Genomic DNA, 20,420 nt, shown 5'->3' on the forward strand with positions numbered 1-20,420 from the left:
GAAGGCGGAGGAGATTGGCATGAAGTTTTTTTGTTTTTATTTCTTGGACTGAAGGTACTTGCTCTGACTGAATGTCTGCTAATTCACTGTAAGTACATAAAGTATATTGAACAAATGAACAAATGTAAAAGAGTTCTAAGAAGCAGTTCATTAATTATGGGTGACAGATCACTTTATCTCATTATTTTAGGAAATGCAGTGTAAGAGGAAATCAACATTAACACTTGAATGAGTCTAACTACTCATCACTGTCATTTGATGACATCAATATTGTTTCAGAAATGATTTTCTTCATGGTGAGAGGAAAAAAAGGATAGCTTCCTCAAAGGGTAAACATCCACAGTCTTGTTCACCCACTAATACTTCAAACTATTTCTCATTCTTTTTACTATTTTCCACTTCTTATTTTGTCCATAAAAGTTTTCAAATTCTCATGCAGAGCATCTGGTGCACTTTGCAGTCACAATTACTAGCAAAGAAAAACTAAAGTTACTATATCAAGATACTGAACAGCAGGAGGGCAAGTGCTAGAGGCTTTGTTCAGCTTTCCCATTCTTTCCAGCTCAATTTCAGACATTATTTTGCAATGGTATATGTTTTGTATTCACTGTCAAAGGCTTGTAGCCCACACAACATTTCAAAAGATTAGACAGAGTAGTTTAGCAACATTGCATCTTTCTGTGCAGTCAAGCAATCTTTAGCACGTACTTTAATGCAAGTCCTGATAATGCACACTAAAATGTGAATAGATTTTATTGTAGAAAAGGGAGCATAGAATAAAATCCCGAAGCATCAAAACACAATGCACACAAGAAATGGTGACAATATCCTTCGTATGTTTATGTAATAGAAGGGATTGTTTCAAGAGTAAAGCTGTCTAAGGATAGTATCTCATATTTTGGAAACGAGTAGAAAGGCCCATTTGTCTTACTAGTATGAAAGGAGAGCGAAAGGAAAATATTTCTGAGAAAGAAAGCTATTCTTCTTATCATACCTTGGTTTTCCTGCATCTCTCAGAAATTGCTTTTAGTGACTCCAGAACGGATTACTGTGTCCATGGGAGATCAGTATACAGTCAAATCAAAGGTAGAGTACCCATCTACTGGAGTTAGCACATCAGCTGACTTCTGAATCAATCATTATGTGAGATTATTTACACGATAATATGGGACAGCATATATTCAATGTAATGAAATATCACCTCAAGTCCACTATTGGACTATTAAAAATAATTAGCTGGGTAAAAAGAAATCTGCATCTTCTTTGAGTGGTTTTGTAGTTATTGTTGTTATTGGTTTGCTTTTAATACATATTTTGGCTCATTAGGTATTACTGAACCACATTTTGAGTTCTTTCTTAATTTTCCATGTAATGTTATTGTTGCTGTTGTTCCTTTGGGTACAGTTCCACAGTTTCCTTATTTTTTCTAATTAGTTTTGTTTGTTTTTCTCAGTTATGCCCATTTATTACTCTTCTAACTTCAGATCTTTTATATTTTTTCCTGTTGACACTTGCTCTTTTTCTGCTTATACTCTTTCATTCCTCTTGCTTTGACAAATCTTTCATGCTACTAACCTTTTTGCCCTTTCTGTATCAAAGAAAAAGCAGTCTAGCAGAATCTCTCCTAAACTGCGGTCATGTAGTAAAGAGCAAAGTTCACTTCGCAATTCCCTGTTCCTTCAGCTTTCTACACAGTGTTTGTCTTCCAGCCAAACATAAAGGTTAGGTCTCAGCTGTGTTTATTCCTAAAGGAATTTGATGTGATCCACTCCAACCGATGATCTAATGAGATCTTGGTGATAAATTCTGTGGATCCATACTTTTTTAAGTCATTGTTATATGACTGCTTGTAGTTCATAATTTTTTCCAGTATGTTGCCTACACAGAGATTCTATCTATTCAAGTAGAATAACCTGCTCTCAAAACTGAAAGTTGTTTATTATACTTCAGTATTTTTGTAGCTCACTCAAAATAAAAATTTTACTCATGTCTTACAGTAGCGGAATTTCTATCGCATGTCCAGGTGAAAACAGTACCTGGATTCATGCTGTCTGAGCAAGCTATCTATCCACTAATCTTCTATAGGATTTTTATGAAACAAAATTCTTACTTTTGACTGCAGAGATTTTCCAGGCCTTTCCCAAATCTTTTCAGCTTGTGAAAGTTGTCCTCCTCCTCTAAAATCTTATCTCCATGAATAAACTTGATGAAGAGCAGGCTGTCATTGTACTTGAAAACAGGAAGCATGCACAAGAACTTCTCCTTTAGGGAAACAAAGTCTTTCCTGCCTCTCCACTTACTCCAGCTGACCTTCTATTTCTGAAAATGAAACAGCCTTTCTGCTTTGAGTGGAGCTTTCTTTTGAACATAGTTAGGGGAAAAAATAATAATAATAATAAAAAATAAAAAGTTCTGTGTAAAAATCAGAACCATCTGATAATGTAAAAAATATTCTTTTTCAGCATTTTCAGGTTTTTTCATGTGAAATGACTTTTTATTGGAAGATAAAACTTTATATTGGAAGATCAAATTCTAAACCAAACACTATATTTTTTTCCTTGTAATCAAAAGTTGGAATAGATCCGAAATCATATTTCCATCAAAAAAAGTCAAGAACTAAAGAATAAAAGAATCAAAGTGAAAATGCACTTTGAAGCTACAGAATTCCTTTTGGAAATGAAATTTCCTCCTTCTGAATGATATTTAAAGCCCTGTCTATCACTTGGATTCTGCATTGATAGAGGAGTCTTGAAATGCATTGTATTAAGAATATGATGTGCTCATTTGCTTTGTCCAAGATGGAGAATATTGTTCAAAATGAAGGTCACAAAGAAGTTATCAACTAATTAACATTTTCAAATACACACAGATACATTCTTCTGATTGTCAGAAGTTGTTTTAATTCATATCAGCAGAGCCAAGCAGGAACAAGGGCATATTGAAGAGTAATATTCTACTTAAAAATAAAGTTATACCTATCTCATTTAATAGAAGAACTCTTGGACTACAGCAATCCTTTGTGGGATGTGTACACACACCATGCGAAACATTCCGGTGTCATGTTATGAGACCTTATTTAACAGGAAATCTTTCAAGGAGCTAAGACTACATGGACCCCAAACACATAAAGGATAATTCAGAAAAGCATTTTCACTTCAACAGCTTTTTCAAAGTTATATCTCATTCTTCTTGAGTTTTGGCCATCTGTGGAACTCTGTTCAGCCACTGTCCTAGATGTGGAGTGATGCTCTCTCTAATTCAGATTTCTTTTTTGGACTCTACATTCTTACATGCACACATATAAGAACACACATGAACACATGAACACATGTTACTGTTATTATTTCTTAGATTACTACTAAAGCAATTTGCACACTTTGTCCAGTATCTTTGCTGTGTTGTGGGTTTCACCTCGGATAGCTGCTAGACACCAGCCCAATTACTCTCTCAACTCACTATTCCTCAACAGGGTACGGAAAAAAGAAAAATACTGTTTGTCAAAATAAAGTAATCACCAATTGCCATCACAGACAAAAAAAAAAAAAAAAAAAAAGACTGTACTTAGGAAAGGGTAACTTAATTTATTGCCAATTAAAAATGTGTAGAATGATGAGAAACAAAACCAAAAGCCAAAATACTCCCTACCCTCTAGGATCAATTTAATTCCTTCATTCTCTGTTCTGTTTCTTCCTCACTGTGCTCAAGCTGGCAGCTGTGGAAGCATCTAAAAAAATGTCTAATATAGCAGCCTGGTTTGTATTTTATTCTTTTGAAAAATGTGAGGAAAAAGACTTCTTGTGAGTTAATCTGGACATAAAAAAAAAAAAAAAATCCACATTCTATGGGTATCATTTGGGTGAGGATGAGTAAGGGTCATAACTGATTTAGGTCAAAAAAACATCCAAACCATTTTTACAACATTGCCAATTTATTCATAGATAGCTTTGAGTTACTTCAGTATAATGCCTTTTCGGTTTGAATTTCTAAACATAGAAACTGAGAGAAATTTCCTTCCTCGGAAAAATAGCTATGCAAGCATTGCCTACAGTCTATGAATATTCTCTTTTCTAACACAACATAGTGTTGGCAGAGAAGAAAACAAACTGCTTACTGATACTAAATTTTCTGAGGACATTTCTGTTATTCATGTCCCTTAGTGGTACTGTTAGCTTACTGGCAAGCTGTAGGTGTTTTAACACTATTGTTTATTCACTCCATGAATTCAAATAAATGAAAGAAAACATCAATATTTTGTAAACTGAAATAATATCTACATCAGATATGCTTGATTTGTTTATAGTGACCTCTAAATTTTCTATAGAGTTATAGCTTTTGTGTTCTCCTCAGCAGCCTTCCTACATGGCATTTGAGATTCAGCAAAGAAAAATATGCAGTCCACTGTGAGAAAGACAGAAATTTCCCCAAAACTAACTAAAGCTGTGGAATGCCTTTGTTGAAAGAAAACATCATCCTCATAACAGTCTTCAGCATTCTACTTTTTTTTTTTTTTTTTTTTTTTTTTTTTTTTTCCCAGATGAACAGGAAAGTAGGGGAAAAGAAGTTAATGTGCATTCAGTTTTTATGACCGTACTCTGTCTCAGTCCCAAGACTGGGACTAGGCATGAGCTTTAATTTATCTGTTTTTGTTGTTGTTGTTGTTGTTGTTTGTTTTTGTTTTGTTTTTTAAAGCAGATAGATCTTACGGAATTTTGCAAAGAATACTTTTTATTTTACACCCAGATAAACAGTTCAGCTGAACACTATTAGAGATAAAATTGTCCATAAATATTCACTGTTTCAGGATTATTTTTGTAGTTCACCTTGGCACACAGGAGACCTCTGTAAAACTAGCCAAAAATAATCTAGATTGCTAACTGCAAAAAGCTTCTTCAGTGTTTGATACATTGTGACAAAGCCTTTTTACAACCTATTCTACTGATTTGTTGCAGGGAAAAGTATTCCTCTCCTCTAGTTATGCTGTTCAGATAACCTAAAATAGAAAGGACAGTTTAGGTAGTTTATGTAGGTAAAATTATGTGCAAACTCTTGTTATGTACTATGAGGAAAGAGATACATATAACAGGACTTAACGTGCTCTCATATTTCTTCTTACCCTAGCCAAAGTAGAAATCATGCACTTCAACATCTCACGTGACTGAACACCTTCCAGTTTTATAGCTCAGGAAGGCTACATGACCAGAAGTTATCGGAATGAACTGCAATCTAAAGTATCTAAGGATAAGCGAGAAAAAGAAAAAGAAAAAAAAAAAAAAAGAAAAAAAAAAAAGGATAGGAAGTGTTTTCATTTAAGTGGACTGAGCTCACTTGACCTTTTTTTTTTTTTTTTTTTAAATAAGAAAAGTGAGATATACCAACAATACTTATCCAGAAGCATAGTAAAGAGCTTTTTCTCAGTCAGCCATCAGCCCTTGATAAAAAGTTAAAAATCTTTACGGTTTTAGCTGTTAGACTGCCTGCATTTATGCCGAAATTTGTCAGCTCTAGATTAGGTTAGCAAAATGCATACTGATATCTTGAAAATTGCTTAGAAATAAAAACTTGAGAAGAAGATTTATATATATATAAATTATATTTTAAAAATACTATATTTTAACTGTTATTATATAGGGCTTTACAAAAGCTTCCATTTGCTTCTAAACCATGAATTGTCTCAGGTTGTTTTTTTTTTTTTTTAATCTCATATAGCCTATACTCTAATTGTGATCAGAGGACTTCGGGAAACAATTTTCATTCAAAATAAATATTTATTAAAAAAAAATGTACTTATGGTTTAACAAAAGTTATTTGCCAGATAGTTGGATAATTTTAATAAGGATGAAAAAAAGTACGACATCATATGTTTTTGCAAAATGTAACTAATTTTTACAAAATCATTTTAAAAATTAGATTGAGACAGAATATTTTTTTAAGTTTGACTTCAGATATTTTGAGGTTGTCTTCTAAACAGAAAATAAAGTTAGTGTATTATTTAAGCCAAACTTGAAAGTCATAATAGCATTTTTCACATAGCAGATTCCTAGTTTTTAAGTGTACAGTCTCTACTGAGGCCATGTTAGCCAAAAGCCCATCTTAAAAACTATTTCATTTCAAGAAAAAAATTAGTACTTTACTGTTTTTCAAAGGCATGTGCCATTCCTTGTAAATTTCTAATGTTTATCTGAATCATGAAGTTTAAGTGATACTGATTTTAGTTTTAGACATAGGAAAGATATGACTTATTTTACTTTTTGCCTGAGGATGATAATACTGGATTTATCTATCAGATGTTGACTTTTTACTGAATCCAGTTCTGAAAATACTATATATGATTTCTAAGAAATATGTGCCTTCTTAGAATTCTTTAATTCCTTGTTTGGTGCCCATTTAGGTACATCTGTTATTCAAGTGACAGCCACAGATGCTGATGATGCCAACTACGGAAATAGTGCCAAAGTGGTGTACAGTATTCTTCAGGGACAGCCATATTTCTCAGTGGATCCAGAAACAGGTTAGCAACTCACAAGGTTCTGGTTTTTGAAATGACAGAGAGTAGATACAAGGATGAAGATATTTTTCACTTTTATTTAAATATTGCATGATATAACTTGACATAAAGCAGACAATCTTTTTACAGATGGAAGTTGTGATCCATGAAAGTATATCTTTTCTGGTAAAATAACATTGTTTTGGAAGAATAATTTCGTTGTTTGATATGAATACAGCTTATGGAAGACAATTATTAAATCTAAGGTCAATTGTTTAGAGTGTAGATTATTGAAAGGAGCCCAAAGATTCATGTTTTAAAACTTTATTTTACATCAGTTTCTGGGATTTCATCTGGTTCATCTTTAAGTGTATGTATATATATATAAATATGTGCATATGTAGATATACATATGCATATATACACATGGAAAATTTCAGACCATGAGATAAAAAAGTATCTCCAGAGATAAATAAACTATCTGTAAAAGTTTATGACAGATTCTTGTTAAATTACAATTTTTATGTCAAAACGTTTTTGAAGCTATACTTCGACTCCAGCAGAATTGAAGTAAGAACCATTAGTACATTACTTAGGGCCTTAAAGCATGAAGAGAAATCCTTTTCACTGTTATGTGGGAAATGGTCAAGCACAAGGAAGAAAGACCAGTGTGAACTTTGGTTAATAACTTTGGTTATTAACAAAGATCAATCTTTATTTTATTTTATTTTATTTTTAATTTCAAGAAGAATACTAATACAGTACTCGGTTTCAAGGCAGTTTCAAGAGGCATGCACTCTTCCCTGTACTTTTACCATGGGCCACAAAATTGTGCCCCATAAAACATCAAATCAAAAAAACATAAAGCTACTGAAATCAAAAAGAAACAGTTCATATTAACACATACAAAACTTTGCATCCATTGCACTACCATGTCTCATATTATCAAACTCATTCTGGTATAAGTATCCAAAATTTAAGTGAAATTTTTTCCAGAGTCCATGAAGTTCCTAGTCTAATGGGCATACTCAGATTATGGCTAATTTATTTTTGAAACAATTACTTTTTGCAATTCAGCAAGGACATTATATATACAGGAAATTAAGGGAGAATAACTCCTAATATGGAATGAAGTTTCTTTCTTTTTCTCCATATCTTCTTAACTTTATCATACAGAAGCAAGGAAGAGGGACAATGATAGTTCATTATCCAAGGTTAGCAGGTTTTGAAGAAGGTAGAAAGTTTGGGGAATATCTGAGAGCTCATCTTTGATTTTGGGATTACCTTCATTTTTATCCATTTTTCTTTTTAATGTTGCACTCATTAACATGCTGAGTTACGGTAGTCAGAACCCAGTAACTCTGAATCAGATATAAATGCCAGAACTACACTAGAGAATTTTGGGTTTTGTTTTTTTTTGTCTTGTTTCACTATCCTTTCGGGAGGGGGAACTCTGTAGATTTAAAAGCAAACAAACAAACAAACAAACAAAAAATACATGTAATGGTAATGAGTGTCTTCCTCTGAAAAAGAAAAGGCAGGCATTTGAATCCCCCAAGGGAAAAAAGAAACTATTTAAATTCTTCCACTTCAACGGAGAAAGTAATCACCACTTCAGTCCTGCAAAACCACTATATTTTAAATAAACAAAACAAACAAACAAAAAACAAACAAACAAAAAAACCCCCACCACCCAGCAACTCTGCTTGTATTCTAAAATGTGCATATATCTACTTTAATGGAAAGACTCTTTGTGTTCTGGATCTCAAGAGGATTTATTATCTTTCTTCAGGGTAGGAGATTTTTATTTTATCACCTGAGTTTTTTGTGTGCTATGTAAAAATGTTTTCCAGCATTAGCTTTATAGTCTTTTCCAATTCTTCATTAGCTATAGTCCTGGTTGACTGTCATCGCCCCCACTGGTCTTTAAAATCTATGGATCTATTAAAGTTTGAAATAATGAAACCGGGACATGACAGAGTTCATCATTATGCTATAATATCAAACCCTCTACAGGGATGGAAATTTTATATTGCATTAAAATAATAGCTGTGGCAGCTGAAAAAAAGTTTATTAATTCAACAAACATAATTTTGCCATTGAAAGAATTAGAATATTAGAAACAATGAATAATATATTTCTTTTATTTCTATACATTTGAAAAATCAGAGTTTAAAGTGTGCCTTCTACTCTGTGTCTCTTTTTTCTCTTTTCTCTAAGGCATAATCAAAACTGCTCTACCGGATATGAGCAGAGAAAACAGGGAACAGTATCAAGTGGTCATCCAGGCCAAAGACATGGGAGGCCAGATGGGAGGACTATCAGGGACCACCACAGTTAACATCACACTGACTGATGTCAATGACAATCCACCTCGATTTCCTCAGAGTATGGAGCACTAAGAGTTCTGTTGCTTTCCAATGAAATTCTCTAAATCATTTGCTTCACTGTCACCTTCTGCGAACTTTTTTCTCTCCCTTTTATTTATTTATTTGTTTATTTGTTTATTTGGTTAATTGATTATTTATTTGTTTATTTATTTGTTGTTTTAATATAAATACCGGCCCACTGTTGTGTTTGTTTTTTTGTTGCAGTGTCAAAAAGGCAAAGTGAATCTTTTTTTTTAAATGTCAAAATATTTTCTGCAACTATAAGTTTATTCCACCTTCTTACTCTGCTCATAGGAACATTAGCTGTAACAACAGACTTGGGTAACTGTAGTGTTTTCACAACCTTTACTGAAATTTAATAACAAAATCTAGGATTGAGTTTACATGCCCTTAATGTTTAGCCAAGTAGTTCACCAAATTTTCTTATATACCACCTTGCACAGGCAGAGTTGGTCAGGAGACATGCTTTGCTGGAAGTATTTGCTTCAGGTACTTGTAGTCTGTACGTAATTCCTGATATAAACTACTTTGTATAATCTAGTCAGTATTTGACACACAACTGAGGTTTTCAAAACTGTCTCTGTGTAATGAATTTGACAAACAATAGAAAAATGCACAATATAGAAAGCTTCATGAAATACTACAAATCCTTTCATTCTAGGCTAGTGGTTTAAATCCAGTTCCTTGTTGTTTCAGTCAGTGTCTACTAACTGCTTGACAGGCTACAAATATAATAAATTTACAGCCTCAGTGTCTTCTGGAAGAATGTCCATGTTGTAAAATTTGAATTGCTTGTTGGCACTGATTAGAGACCTGACTGACTCTCTTTACAAATTCACCAAAGAATGAACAAACAAGGCTGAACTCTCTCCCATACTTACAGAAACTTGAAAAGTACTTCAGCACTATGGCAATAAGTACACTCAAAACAGTATAAACACGTCAGCCTAGAACAGATTCTTTAAAATGTTAGAAAACTCAGAGTGGGAGAAAGGAATCTTGAAGCTTGCTTCCATTCTTCCTACTTGTGTTTGTGTTTAAAAAGAGAGGGGAAAGAAAGTACCATGGGTCTTATACAGAAAGATAATTTGAATTCATAATCAGTACAGTTTTCAACCAATTTTTCTGCTTGATTTTAGGAGAGGATACTACTTTACAGCCTACAGTACTTTGGCAAACAGGAATTCCTGAACCTAAATTAGAGTGCAGTGTAGCCCATTCTAAGCTTTGTTGCTGAATAAAATTAAATAAAATTAAACAAAACAAAATTATATAAAACAATAAAATGAATGATGACCAGAACTTCAAAATGATGTTAGATTCTCAGTCTCCCTAGCCTTCATTCCTTAACGATGCTCTTGAAAGATTAGCTGAAGCCTGAAGTCTATAGAAGTTCTGATAATTATTATTACCTCTGGTTCTGGTACATAACTATAAAGAAATTCACACAATTTGATGCTTCATAGAATATGCCATGTAGCTTTCTACATAGAATATCACTGAAGAACATAGATTGGCCATACGTGAATTGCTATGGGATGTCTTCAGGGGAGTAAATTTCATTTTCTTGATGACCCTTCCTTTCTATTTTCTTTCTCCTCAACAGGGTGATTTTCAAAATTTCTAGGGAAACCAGATATATAGAAATATCTGAAGAGCACTGTGAAGTACTGGATATTTGGATTGCAATAACAAGAAACATTTTATGTTTTGTTTTATTTCCTGAAATGTTCAATGTTATTCACACTTGAAAAACATAAGCAAATTTAAATGCTGAATGTATATGTATATGGCACACTAATGAAAATCTTACATATCCTGAATTCAATTGTACTCTAAATCAAACTAGCCATCTCACATCTCAAAATTATATAGTACTTAGGTGGAACCACAAAAATAAGGAGTGTTTTCAGATGCAAAAACAATTGAGGGAGTTGTTTATTCTGGAAGAAGCCATAAGTGGAATGATTAAATCCATTCTTACAGTATTCTCAGCTCACCTGACAATCCTTTGAATTTGAGTAAGCCTTCAAACTTATGTTTAGCTGCCAAGAGTCCTAACTTTCTTCACATTTACAGCTTTCTTTAAGGGAATAACGTTTATTCTAGTCTGTGTGGATTGCAGTCTAAGAGTCTATTGCTGAGCTTTCACTTAAATAGCAATTTTGTAACAATAAATAAAATTTAGCATCAAGCATCAGCTTCCATGTTGTTATACATCTATATAATTATAGGGTATTTCCAGAGACAATGTTTTGTACTCTGTACATTTTGAATCAGCACTCAGATGTCTACTATGGCCTTTTTGCATAAAATAAACCTTTAGGACTCTGCAAGGATCTTTAATGAAAGCAAAGCATGTGTCAATACAGGAAACAGCTAATAGGCTAATTAAAAGAAATATACTTTTCTGTACTGTACTTCAGGTTAATACAATTTTTAGACCCTTCAAACAATATTTTTGCATTTTGCCTAAGATAATTTGTCAGATCAATAATTTTAAGCTATTTTTTCCAGTATTATTACACAGTAATTTCATGTTTATTTACATCAGAAAATAGCTCAAAAAACCTCAGATTCTGGAAATTTGCATGGAAAATGCTGTGTGTATATATATATATGTGTGTGTGTGTGTGTGTGTGTGAAATATTCTCTAGCAAATAACAGAAAATATTGATTTAGAAATGCTTATGTCTTGCCAGTGGTGAGGAATCTTCATTGTCTAGTTCTTACTGGTCAGAAAACCATCTGATTAATACTTTTTATGCTATAGCATGTCATAATAGTAAGATTTTTATGGTGAATGTTGTCAGAAAATACATATATATTCACATTTCATATACATAGGAAAGATTAAAATGTCTGTGTAATCAGAATTCTTTCTAGCAAAACCTGATTATGAAAACATTAAATGACACCAACCACTGAAAGAGTACAAAAAGTATGTGCAGAGTAAATTAAAGAAAATCTAAAAGTATCTGTATTTTAATTAACTATAGCAATTAATATGAACATGTATCCAAATTCTCTTTACTGTGACTCTTTATTATGTATTAACAATAATGGATAAATGAATTGTTTTAGATAGAACACCTGAAATGAATATAAGTTTCAAAATATCAAAAGAGGAAAAGTATAGCCTATTCTATCTTAGCCTCCTGCTTTGCTACAGCTCTTCTGCCTTGAGGAAATAAAACAAAATCTGCTACTTACAGATATATCTGGCAACCTTTCTGGAGAACTGAGGAAGAAGAATAGTTAACGAATCAGCATTAGAATCACTGCCATATTATTGAGCTTCTCTGTTCCAGTATTAAAAACATTAAAAACACAGTACTAAATGGCTTTAAAGAATCATTTGAAATTTTTGTGACAGTTTGTCAATCAACTCCAAGCCCTGTTTTGTATAAGTTTAGTATAATGACTAATGGCATTTTTCTTTGTGTAATTTTAAAAAATCGAGGAGAAATTGAGGGTGTTTATTATTCAGAAGAACAAAGTTTCTTAAAATAAAAAGTTTGACTTTGCTCTTCCAGGCACCTACCAGTTCAGCTCTCCTGAATCTGCACCACCCGGGACTCCTCTTGGCAGGATTAAAGCCAATGACCCTGATCTGGGTGAAAATGCAGAGATTGAGTATAGTATCTCCAATGGGGATGGATCAGACGTGTTTGATATCGTCACTGACAAGGATACACAGGAAGGGATTATAACTGTCAAAAAGGTTTATTTTTTCTCCTTCTCTTTTATATGTACTTAGCTCTCCAGGTGTTGTGGTTATTTTTCCAGGGTAAGGGAGGGTAGATCTCACAAGGGGTCAAAGCTGCCAAGGAGTTGTTCTATTAGTTTTGTTCTTCTCTTTCTTCAGCAGATATCTGTTATTTTCAAGTCTCGAGGGAAATTTACTGGCATGTCGCTTCACATAAAGCAATATTTCAGTGGCAGCTGTCTGCTCAATATATGTAATCTCACACAGTACTTTCAAATTAGGGCTGTGTGAACCTGGAGGGGTTCAGTTTGCAGTGGGGTTTGTCAGCTGAATGGTGCAGTAGTACTCACAAAGGTTGGAGGCTCACCTGCAGTTTGATGATCTTACATCTACAGCCTGTTACTCTGTAATCTGTTTGAAAATCCAGTACACCCAGAACCTTAAATCTGTTTCGGTTTAAGTCCAGCCTTGGTGAAACTTCAATTCCTAGGTATTATGTCAACTGAGGTCTTAAGAGCAAAGAGAGAGAAATTTAACTCAAAATGCCATCTCTGACAGATTAGTTTGGTGCTTTTTATGGTTCAGACTGTTGAAATATGAACATTGTTTTTAGTTCTGTTCTTAAATGATCAGTAGCAGTAAATCGCTATATGTATATGTAATACAAATATACTTATATGGAAACTGTATATGTGTTCATTTCTGTGTGCACGTGTGCATATATCTATGTATATATATGTATACATATAAATATACACATAGGCAGGAAATCAGATCTTGCATTTTTTCTTTTCACTGTGGAATATGGAGGGTAGGAATAAGTTGTATCTGAGTTGCTCCCAGATACAAGCAGGAGTATGATAATAAGGGAGGAGACAGGAGAGTGGTAATAGGGCAGAGTGACTTAAAGAACTGAGATAAGTGCTTTTGTTCCATAAGGATGAGAAAAATAAGGACATTTGCATCTCCTACTTGTGGAAGGAGTACATCTTGCCTGTTTCTTTCTCTCTTTCTATTTTTATATAGATAAATCCTCCGGGGCTTCTATGAATCTGAACAAGTTGTAGGAAAAGGGATCATAGTTGTCTTGCTTTCCTAAATAATTCTCATTTTTTCTTATACTTAGAAAATGCCATCTTCCCCAAGATGCATTACAATTTTGAGACTTTTTTTTCTCTGAAAAATGCTTAAACATTTAATCCATCATTGTAAAGCTGACTCACATTTCTTGTAAAATGACACAATTTTCTTTATTAATATTATTTGCTCCCTAGCAGCTGGATTTTGAAAAGAAAATATTATACACCTTAAGAGTGGAAGCAACAAACACTCATCTGGATCCTCGTTTTCTTCAGCTGGGGCCATTCAAAGACACAGCTCTGGTCAAAATTTCTGTAGAAGATATAGACGAACCTCCAGTGTTCAGCAGATCCTCATATTTAATAGAAGTAGATGAAGATGCCAAGGAAGGAAGCATTATTGGGCAGGTTGTAGCCCAAGATCCAGATATAACAAAAAATACAATAAAGTAAGTCATGACACGTTGTTAAATGCTTTAAATATTGGTTAAATCTCATGCAAAGCGTGATGAGAATGCAATAGAACAGTGGCGCAGCTATGTAATTAAGCTCATAGGAGTAATTGAAAAATGTTCAACAGAGAAACATCTATGGGAACTTGTGATGGCAAGCAGTTATGAAGTGATAACTACACCTGAAATGTATGTCATTTGATGGCTGGATTCTCCAAGAATTACACTGCAAAAATATTATCTAAGAACACTCATTTTTAGTTTTATTTCATCGTTCACTTTGCAAGTTCAAACATAATTTTGAATAACAATCTAATAAACAGTCCACATAATTAATTTGCCCTTCATTCCACTCAATTAGTCTTAAAAAAGATTTTTCTCTGTATTTGTAACACACTGCATTCCTGTGGCAGTTACAGAAAAGCTTAGGACTACCTGTATAGAAAACATTCTTGATTAACTACAGTTAAACTCACAAAATGTTTATAGGTGGCTGTAAAGTAAACTGGAGACTGTATCAAGAAACAATGAAGCTCAGTTGTAACATATCTTAACAGATATTCTGTGGATCGACACACTGACCTGGATAGAATATTCAACATCTATTCAGGAAATGGATCCTTATTCATCTCAAAGCCACTTGACCGGGAAGAAGAGCCCTGGCACAACATCACTGTCATAGCAACTGAAATCAGTAAGTTGGAGTAATTTGCCTAAGAAGCATATTGGATCTGAACAAGACTGGAATACTACAGTATTTATGATGTAGGCTTGCCCTTCCTCAAATATTGTCAATACATAGAGTATCTTTATATGTGTATCAACTTAAAGATTATCTTTGCCCATTTGTGGAAAGATAGTTTGGAATTCTCAGACTGAACAAAACTGGTTTCCTGAGAATTCCCTGCAAACCATTTACTGTAGAAGCAATGTATCTCAGCCAACAAATAACAGGCATCAGAGGAAAATTTTCTAATTTTTAGAAAGATTGTTACCTTTTCCTCACACAACACTCCTTCACTGTAAGATCAAATATTGCCTCCATTTTCAATAAATATAGCGCATGAGTCATCTCCGACTATAGCCTGGTGTCAGATGTCAAGCTTGCCAATACTAACTGCTTTTAATATCTACACAGATCCACTTTGTGATTTTACTTTTTGAGAAGGGACAATACCTTTTTTCTCCTTCTTTAGTTGACTCTAAATGTTCTTGACAGCTCTGTCTCGGGAAACAGCCCTTGAAATGAATCATTTGCTTCACCAGTGTATGGAATACAAGTCAAACGTCAGTAACAACTCAGTGGCCAATTATGCAAATCTTTTAAGCGGACTTACTATTATTTCAAAATTCAAGTAGTATAATAGAAGAAAAATTTTCAAATATTGTTAGGGCTTTTAATCCTATGCAAAATACAAGAGTAGAAAGTTAAGGATAATTGTTTTCCTGTTATGAAGATGAGTATTTCCAGTGTCTATTGGTGGAAAAAAAAAAAAAAATTCAAGTCTTTTCACAAATTCTGTTGTACAAAACTTTGCATTGTACACAGTACATTGTAATCATGTTCTTGTTCCAGATAATCCTAAACAAAGTAGCCAGATACCTGTCTTCATCCGGATTTTAGACATAAACGATCACGCACCAGAATTTGCCAAATACTATGAAACATTTGTCTGCGAAAATGCAAAAGCAGGACAGGTAAGTGAATATTTTTGTTATTTGAGAATTTTATTGAAACTATTAAGGAATATCATAACAGAGACTTCATAATGTCTACATTTCAACAACTGCAAATCAAACCAACAACCTCTTTATTCCCTGCCTACTACAGTAGCTACCACTTGTTTACAAAAAGATTTTAAGGGATAAAGATGGAGGAGTTTATGTTAATATAATATCACATAATATAAAGAAATATTTATTTAGAGTGTTTTTTCATCCTTAATATCAGAAAATATTTTTTGGATCTACTTATGCATAATGCTACAGAAATCTTTGTACTCTCTCATAACTCCATTTCCTTTGGGAAGTTTTTCAAAGCCTTAGTTGACATAGCCACACCTTCAAGTACATAAACACAGGAAAACTTTTTACTATGCTCTAGTAAAGGAGATGTAGAATAAAAAAAAAAAATCTTTTAAATAAAAAATGCATAAGTACATGAATAAATAAAGCTAATGTAACTGTTTTCATTGCAAGTTTTATTAAATTCTGAATTGAGCTGAATGTGAGCAAAACTCATGTACATCCCTTTTAAAATTATTTGATAAACTCTGTAATTATCTAAAAAGATGATAAGATTTATGAAAGAAAATTAGAATCAATGTCTATTTATGATAACATCTGTCAGCTTTTCTGTTTTAAATCTTGTGAAGGAAGATAACGTTTTGCTAATTTCTAATTCTGAAAGTACTTACCAAGTTCATACCAAATAACTGGATACAGTATCAGATTATGTACCCTGAAATTGTCACTCTAGCTTGTGCTTAAGTCCACATTTGAATCCTGACTTATTTCCTCACTCATCTTTGAAAGGAAGAAAAGACTTCAGATCATTATTTTCCCTAAAGGAAATTTGTGTTTGTTTGTGCTGCAGTAGAGAGGCCAGGACAGAATTCTGGATCTTTCTTTCTGTCTTTTGAGCATACTAACTACACAAAACTCAAAGACTTTACAGGACTGAAAAACATGGACATGCATCAGAAAATATATTATTTTTAACTTTGTTCTCTGTCCAGAGTTATTCGTATTTACCAAGGCCACAATGACTGTACTGAAAACAGCGTAAATGATACTTGGTCTACTTTGAGGTGTCCCTGCCTATAATAGAGAGGTTGGAAATAGATGATCTTAAAAGTCCCTTCCACCCCAAACCATTCTATGATTCTATGATTTTCCTTTGATACGAATGATGTACATAGATAAATATGCATATCAAAGGCAGCGGTGAATTTAATTAAAACAGCGGAGGAAATTAAAATATCAGAAAAATGAACAAGGTACATCTTTCAAAACAACTGAAGCTTATGATCAGAACATAGTCGACAACATTAATTGTCATATAAGTGTATAGTTCAATACTTATAGAATGTGAAAAGCCTTTCTCTCAACTTCCAATTATTGAACCCTCATATTTTTGTTTTATGAGCTACAATCTCTTTTTTTTTTTTTTTTTTTTTTTTTTTTTTTTTTTTTTTTTTCAGATTGAATACATTCAGATAATTCTAGTCATTGATTTGAATGGCTGGCATATGACCTAAATTCTGTCTGTGCAACAAAATCTCTTTGCACAAGATGAAACTGAGACAAAGAAATCTTAAAATCTTAGTATAATGGCTGATAGCAAAGTAGGTCATATACTTTAATTGAATAACACAAGGCAATCTTTAAAGCTTAGTAGTTACTATTTCAATGAAATTAATCATGTGGAATATTATCAGTTAGCAAACTCTGGTTTTGTCATATATGTGAACCAAGTTCAATCCAATCAAAACTCTTGTCAGTTTTTCTTTCACCAAATAGTCTAGAATACTTGATGAATTACCCAATAACATATAAAACTGCATTTACTTTTCCAATGAATTCAGTGCCTTTCTAAAAATGGCCATGAGAAAATGAGAAGACCTGTTAATTATGTATTTTATTGTTAGATATTCCATCCATCTACTGTATCATTTTAATTCCAGATATTATATTCCTTAATTGGAAAAATCTGCAAATACTAGAAAGAGAGTATGCATCAAATGTATATGCAAAAGAATGAGAGAACTAGAACTTTCTTCTGTTTTTTAACAGTTAGTTTCCTCATGCAGGCATCTGAATTTACACCTGGACATTTACCTGTATTTGAAACTGTTTCAGAAAACAAATAATCTTTAATACATGAGAATACTTTTATTTTGGGACCTAAAAATAACAGTGAATATAGAGATGCAAACTGGAATGTTTGGGCTATAGATGCTAAATTCCAGATAGCTCATGTTTAACAGTAAGTATTATGAATATGCATTCAATTACTACTACACTTTATTTTAAATACCACCTAAAAATATTTTCTTATTAGAGTCATTATTGCTTCTTCACACATCACAGCAGAGCTTCAACATCTGGTGCCCATAACAGAAGAGACAGGCTGAGAAGATAAACATATTTATTTAATTTCTAAATGATTATTATTTTTTTTTAAACGTGCCCAACTATTAATCACCATGCTCTCTAAATCTCAGTTGCATAGTGAAGCAGTCAGAATGATCAAATATTGTTCTCTACTGTCTAGTGATATTACTCATTCTCTACATCAGCTGATATTAGAGGCCCTGTTTGTTGTGTTTTCAGAAGAAAATCCTACAGAGTGTCTCCTCCTCCTCTGCCACTGTTTTGCCTCCAGATAACAGTGGTATGATTAGGGAGAAATATTGTCACTAGAGATGCATAAACAATAGCATTCATAAGGCTGGAATAGATCTGTCACCTTGCAAGTCCCACTCCCTAATGCACAAGCTATAGAAGAGTATGATGCAGCCTTTCCCTTGCAGAATTTAAAAATTTCTAATCCTCTGATGGTGTGCTGGAGCCCCAGGGACTGCTGTAGGGAAGGCTCTGGTACAAGTTCTCTCATGCCCTTGTCACAGGAATTAATTGTGTCTTTGTAGCTGGATTAGAGGATGAATCCTCTCCATGGAAACCAGGAAGATTTACTTGAAAAGGAGGTTGAATAAACTGAGCAAGTTAGTGACAACAATTCAGTTAATTTCAACATCTACCAATAATATTTAAGAAAACAACCTGAGTTACTTTTTAGCATTGATGCTATATTCTTTCCTGCCATTCAGGGGCTCTCAAGCATCAGAGCAGGGAAAGAATTTGTTTTCTCTCTTGGAAAGCTGGCAGATTTTTCATTTCATTATTCTCCATACACTCCTTCCTTTATAAGATGGAGAAGACAGATAACGCATTTTTAATGTGGTTGTTGCTAATTATCAGTCACAACTAGTTGTATGTTGTCCCTTTCTTCTCCAGGTAGAAAGCTATTGATTTCGTGAGAGACACAAATTCCCTATTTGTCTCACTTTTAAAATAAAAATAGGAGTTTAATTAAAATCTTTCCAACTTCTGTAAAGAATTCAGGCCTGCTTTAAAACTGTCAGCATATGGTTGGCCCAGAGCCAACGAGTAAAAATTGTTTTGTTTTAGCAAACATGAAACTTCATTAAATGGTGGGTATTTTAGAACATTTCTGAAGACATAATGCACCAGGATCAAAAGTCTATTCAATCTTACCCGCATGTGTCTGAGCCATCACTGTAGTGATGCACATGCTAGAACACTACCTGAACACATGAGATTGCACAAGCACTACATTGACAAGCTAGGCATCATCCACTTAGGATTTCACTGATTTTGAAATAATTATTCTGGGGGTATTTGATAATTCTTTGGGGTGTATATCTTTCCATTATTCATACTTCAGGTGGGCATTGATGAAAACGCTCAGAGAAGCCTAGAAAATATGAAAAGAGGTTTTATATTTCAGGGGTTTAGGGCATTTAGTTCAAGGTACAGGAGCGCAAGTGATCTTTTGTTCTATACCTTCAGGGGCAGTGAAGGACATGGGACGGGCTTGGAAAGCACAAGTAATGACTAATTGGTTCAGAGGTTGGTGTCGAGGCAGAAACATTGGGTTCTTTGATCATGGGGCAGTTTACTCAGCGCCTGGCTTGTTCCGTGCATGGAACCCACCTATCTCAAAGGGGGAAACAAATCCTAGCACAGGAGATAGCAGGGCTGATTGAAAGAACTTTAAACTAGCTACAAGGGGGGAAAGAGACAAAACAGGGCTTACCAGAGATGAGACCAGGGGAAAAACGCTTGAGCTAGGGGTGAGACTGATGACTACTGAAGTGTATCTATACTAATGCATGCAGCATGGGCAACAAGGAGGAGGAGCTGGAAGCAATTTTGCGGCAGGCTAGCTATGGCCTTGCTGCTATTACTGAAACATGGTGGGACCACTCCCATGACTGGAGTGCTGTGATGGATGGCTACAAGATCTTCAGAAGGGATAGACGAGGAAGGAAGGGTGGTGGTGTGGCCCTTTATATTACAGAGTGTTTCAATGTTGAAGAGCTTGGGATTGGGAATGAAAAAACTGAATGTCTATGGATAAGAATCAGAGGGAAGGCCTATGGGTGTGATATCTTGGTGGGGAACTGCCTAATCAGGATGAAGAGAAGGACATAGCATTCCATGAGCAGCTTGTGGAAGCTGCGCAATCACCAGCACTTGTTCTCATGGGAGACTTCAACT

General features: G+C 33.9%; 1 protein-coding gene across 1 annotated transcript in view; it reads left to right on the forward strand.

Annotated features, from left to right (window-relative positions):
- The window catches only part of CDH9 (cadherin 9), a 57,370-nt gene that overhangs the window by 25,394 nt on the left and 11,556 nt on the right, over nucleotides 1–20,420 (forward strand). Inside the window, exons 3-8 of the mRNA XM_085220391.1 lie at nucleotides 6,389–6,508; nucleotides 8,705–8,872; nucleotides 12,411–12,598; nucleotides 13,858–14,111; nucleotides 14,672–14,808; nucleotides 15,691–15,812. Coding sequence (XP_085076517.1) covers nucleotides 6,389–6,508; nucleotides 8,705–8,872; nucleotides 12,411–12,598; nucleotides 13,858–14,111; nucleotides 14,672–14,808; nucleotides 15,691–15,812 — 989 coding nt within the window. The remainder of the gene's footprint in view (nucleotides 1–6,388; nucleotides 6,509–8,704; nucleotides 8,873–12,410; nucleotides 12,599–13,857; nucleotides 14,112–14,671; nucleotides 14,809–15,690; nucleotides 15,813–20,420) is intronic.

The sequence above is a fragment of the Meleagris gallopavo genome, chromosome 3 (assembly GCF_905368555.1).
Source record: "Meleagris gallopavo chromosome 3, MGAL_WU_HG_1.1, whole genome shotgun sequence".
In the NCBI taxonomy this organism is placed as follows: Eukaryota; Metazoa; Chordata; class Aves; order Galliformes; family Phasianidae; genus Meleagris; species Meleagris gallopavo.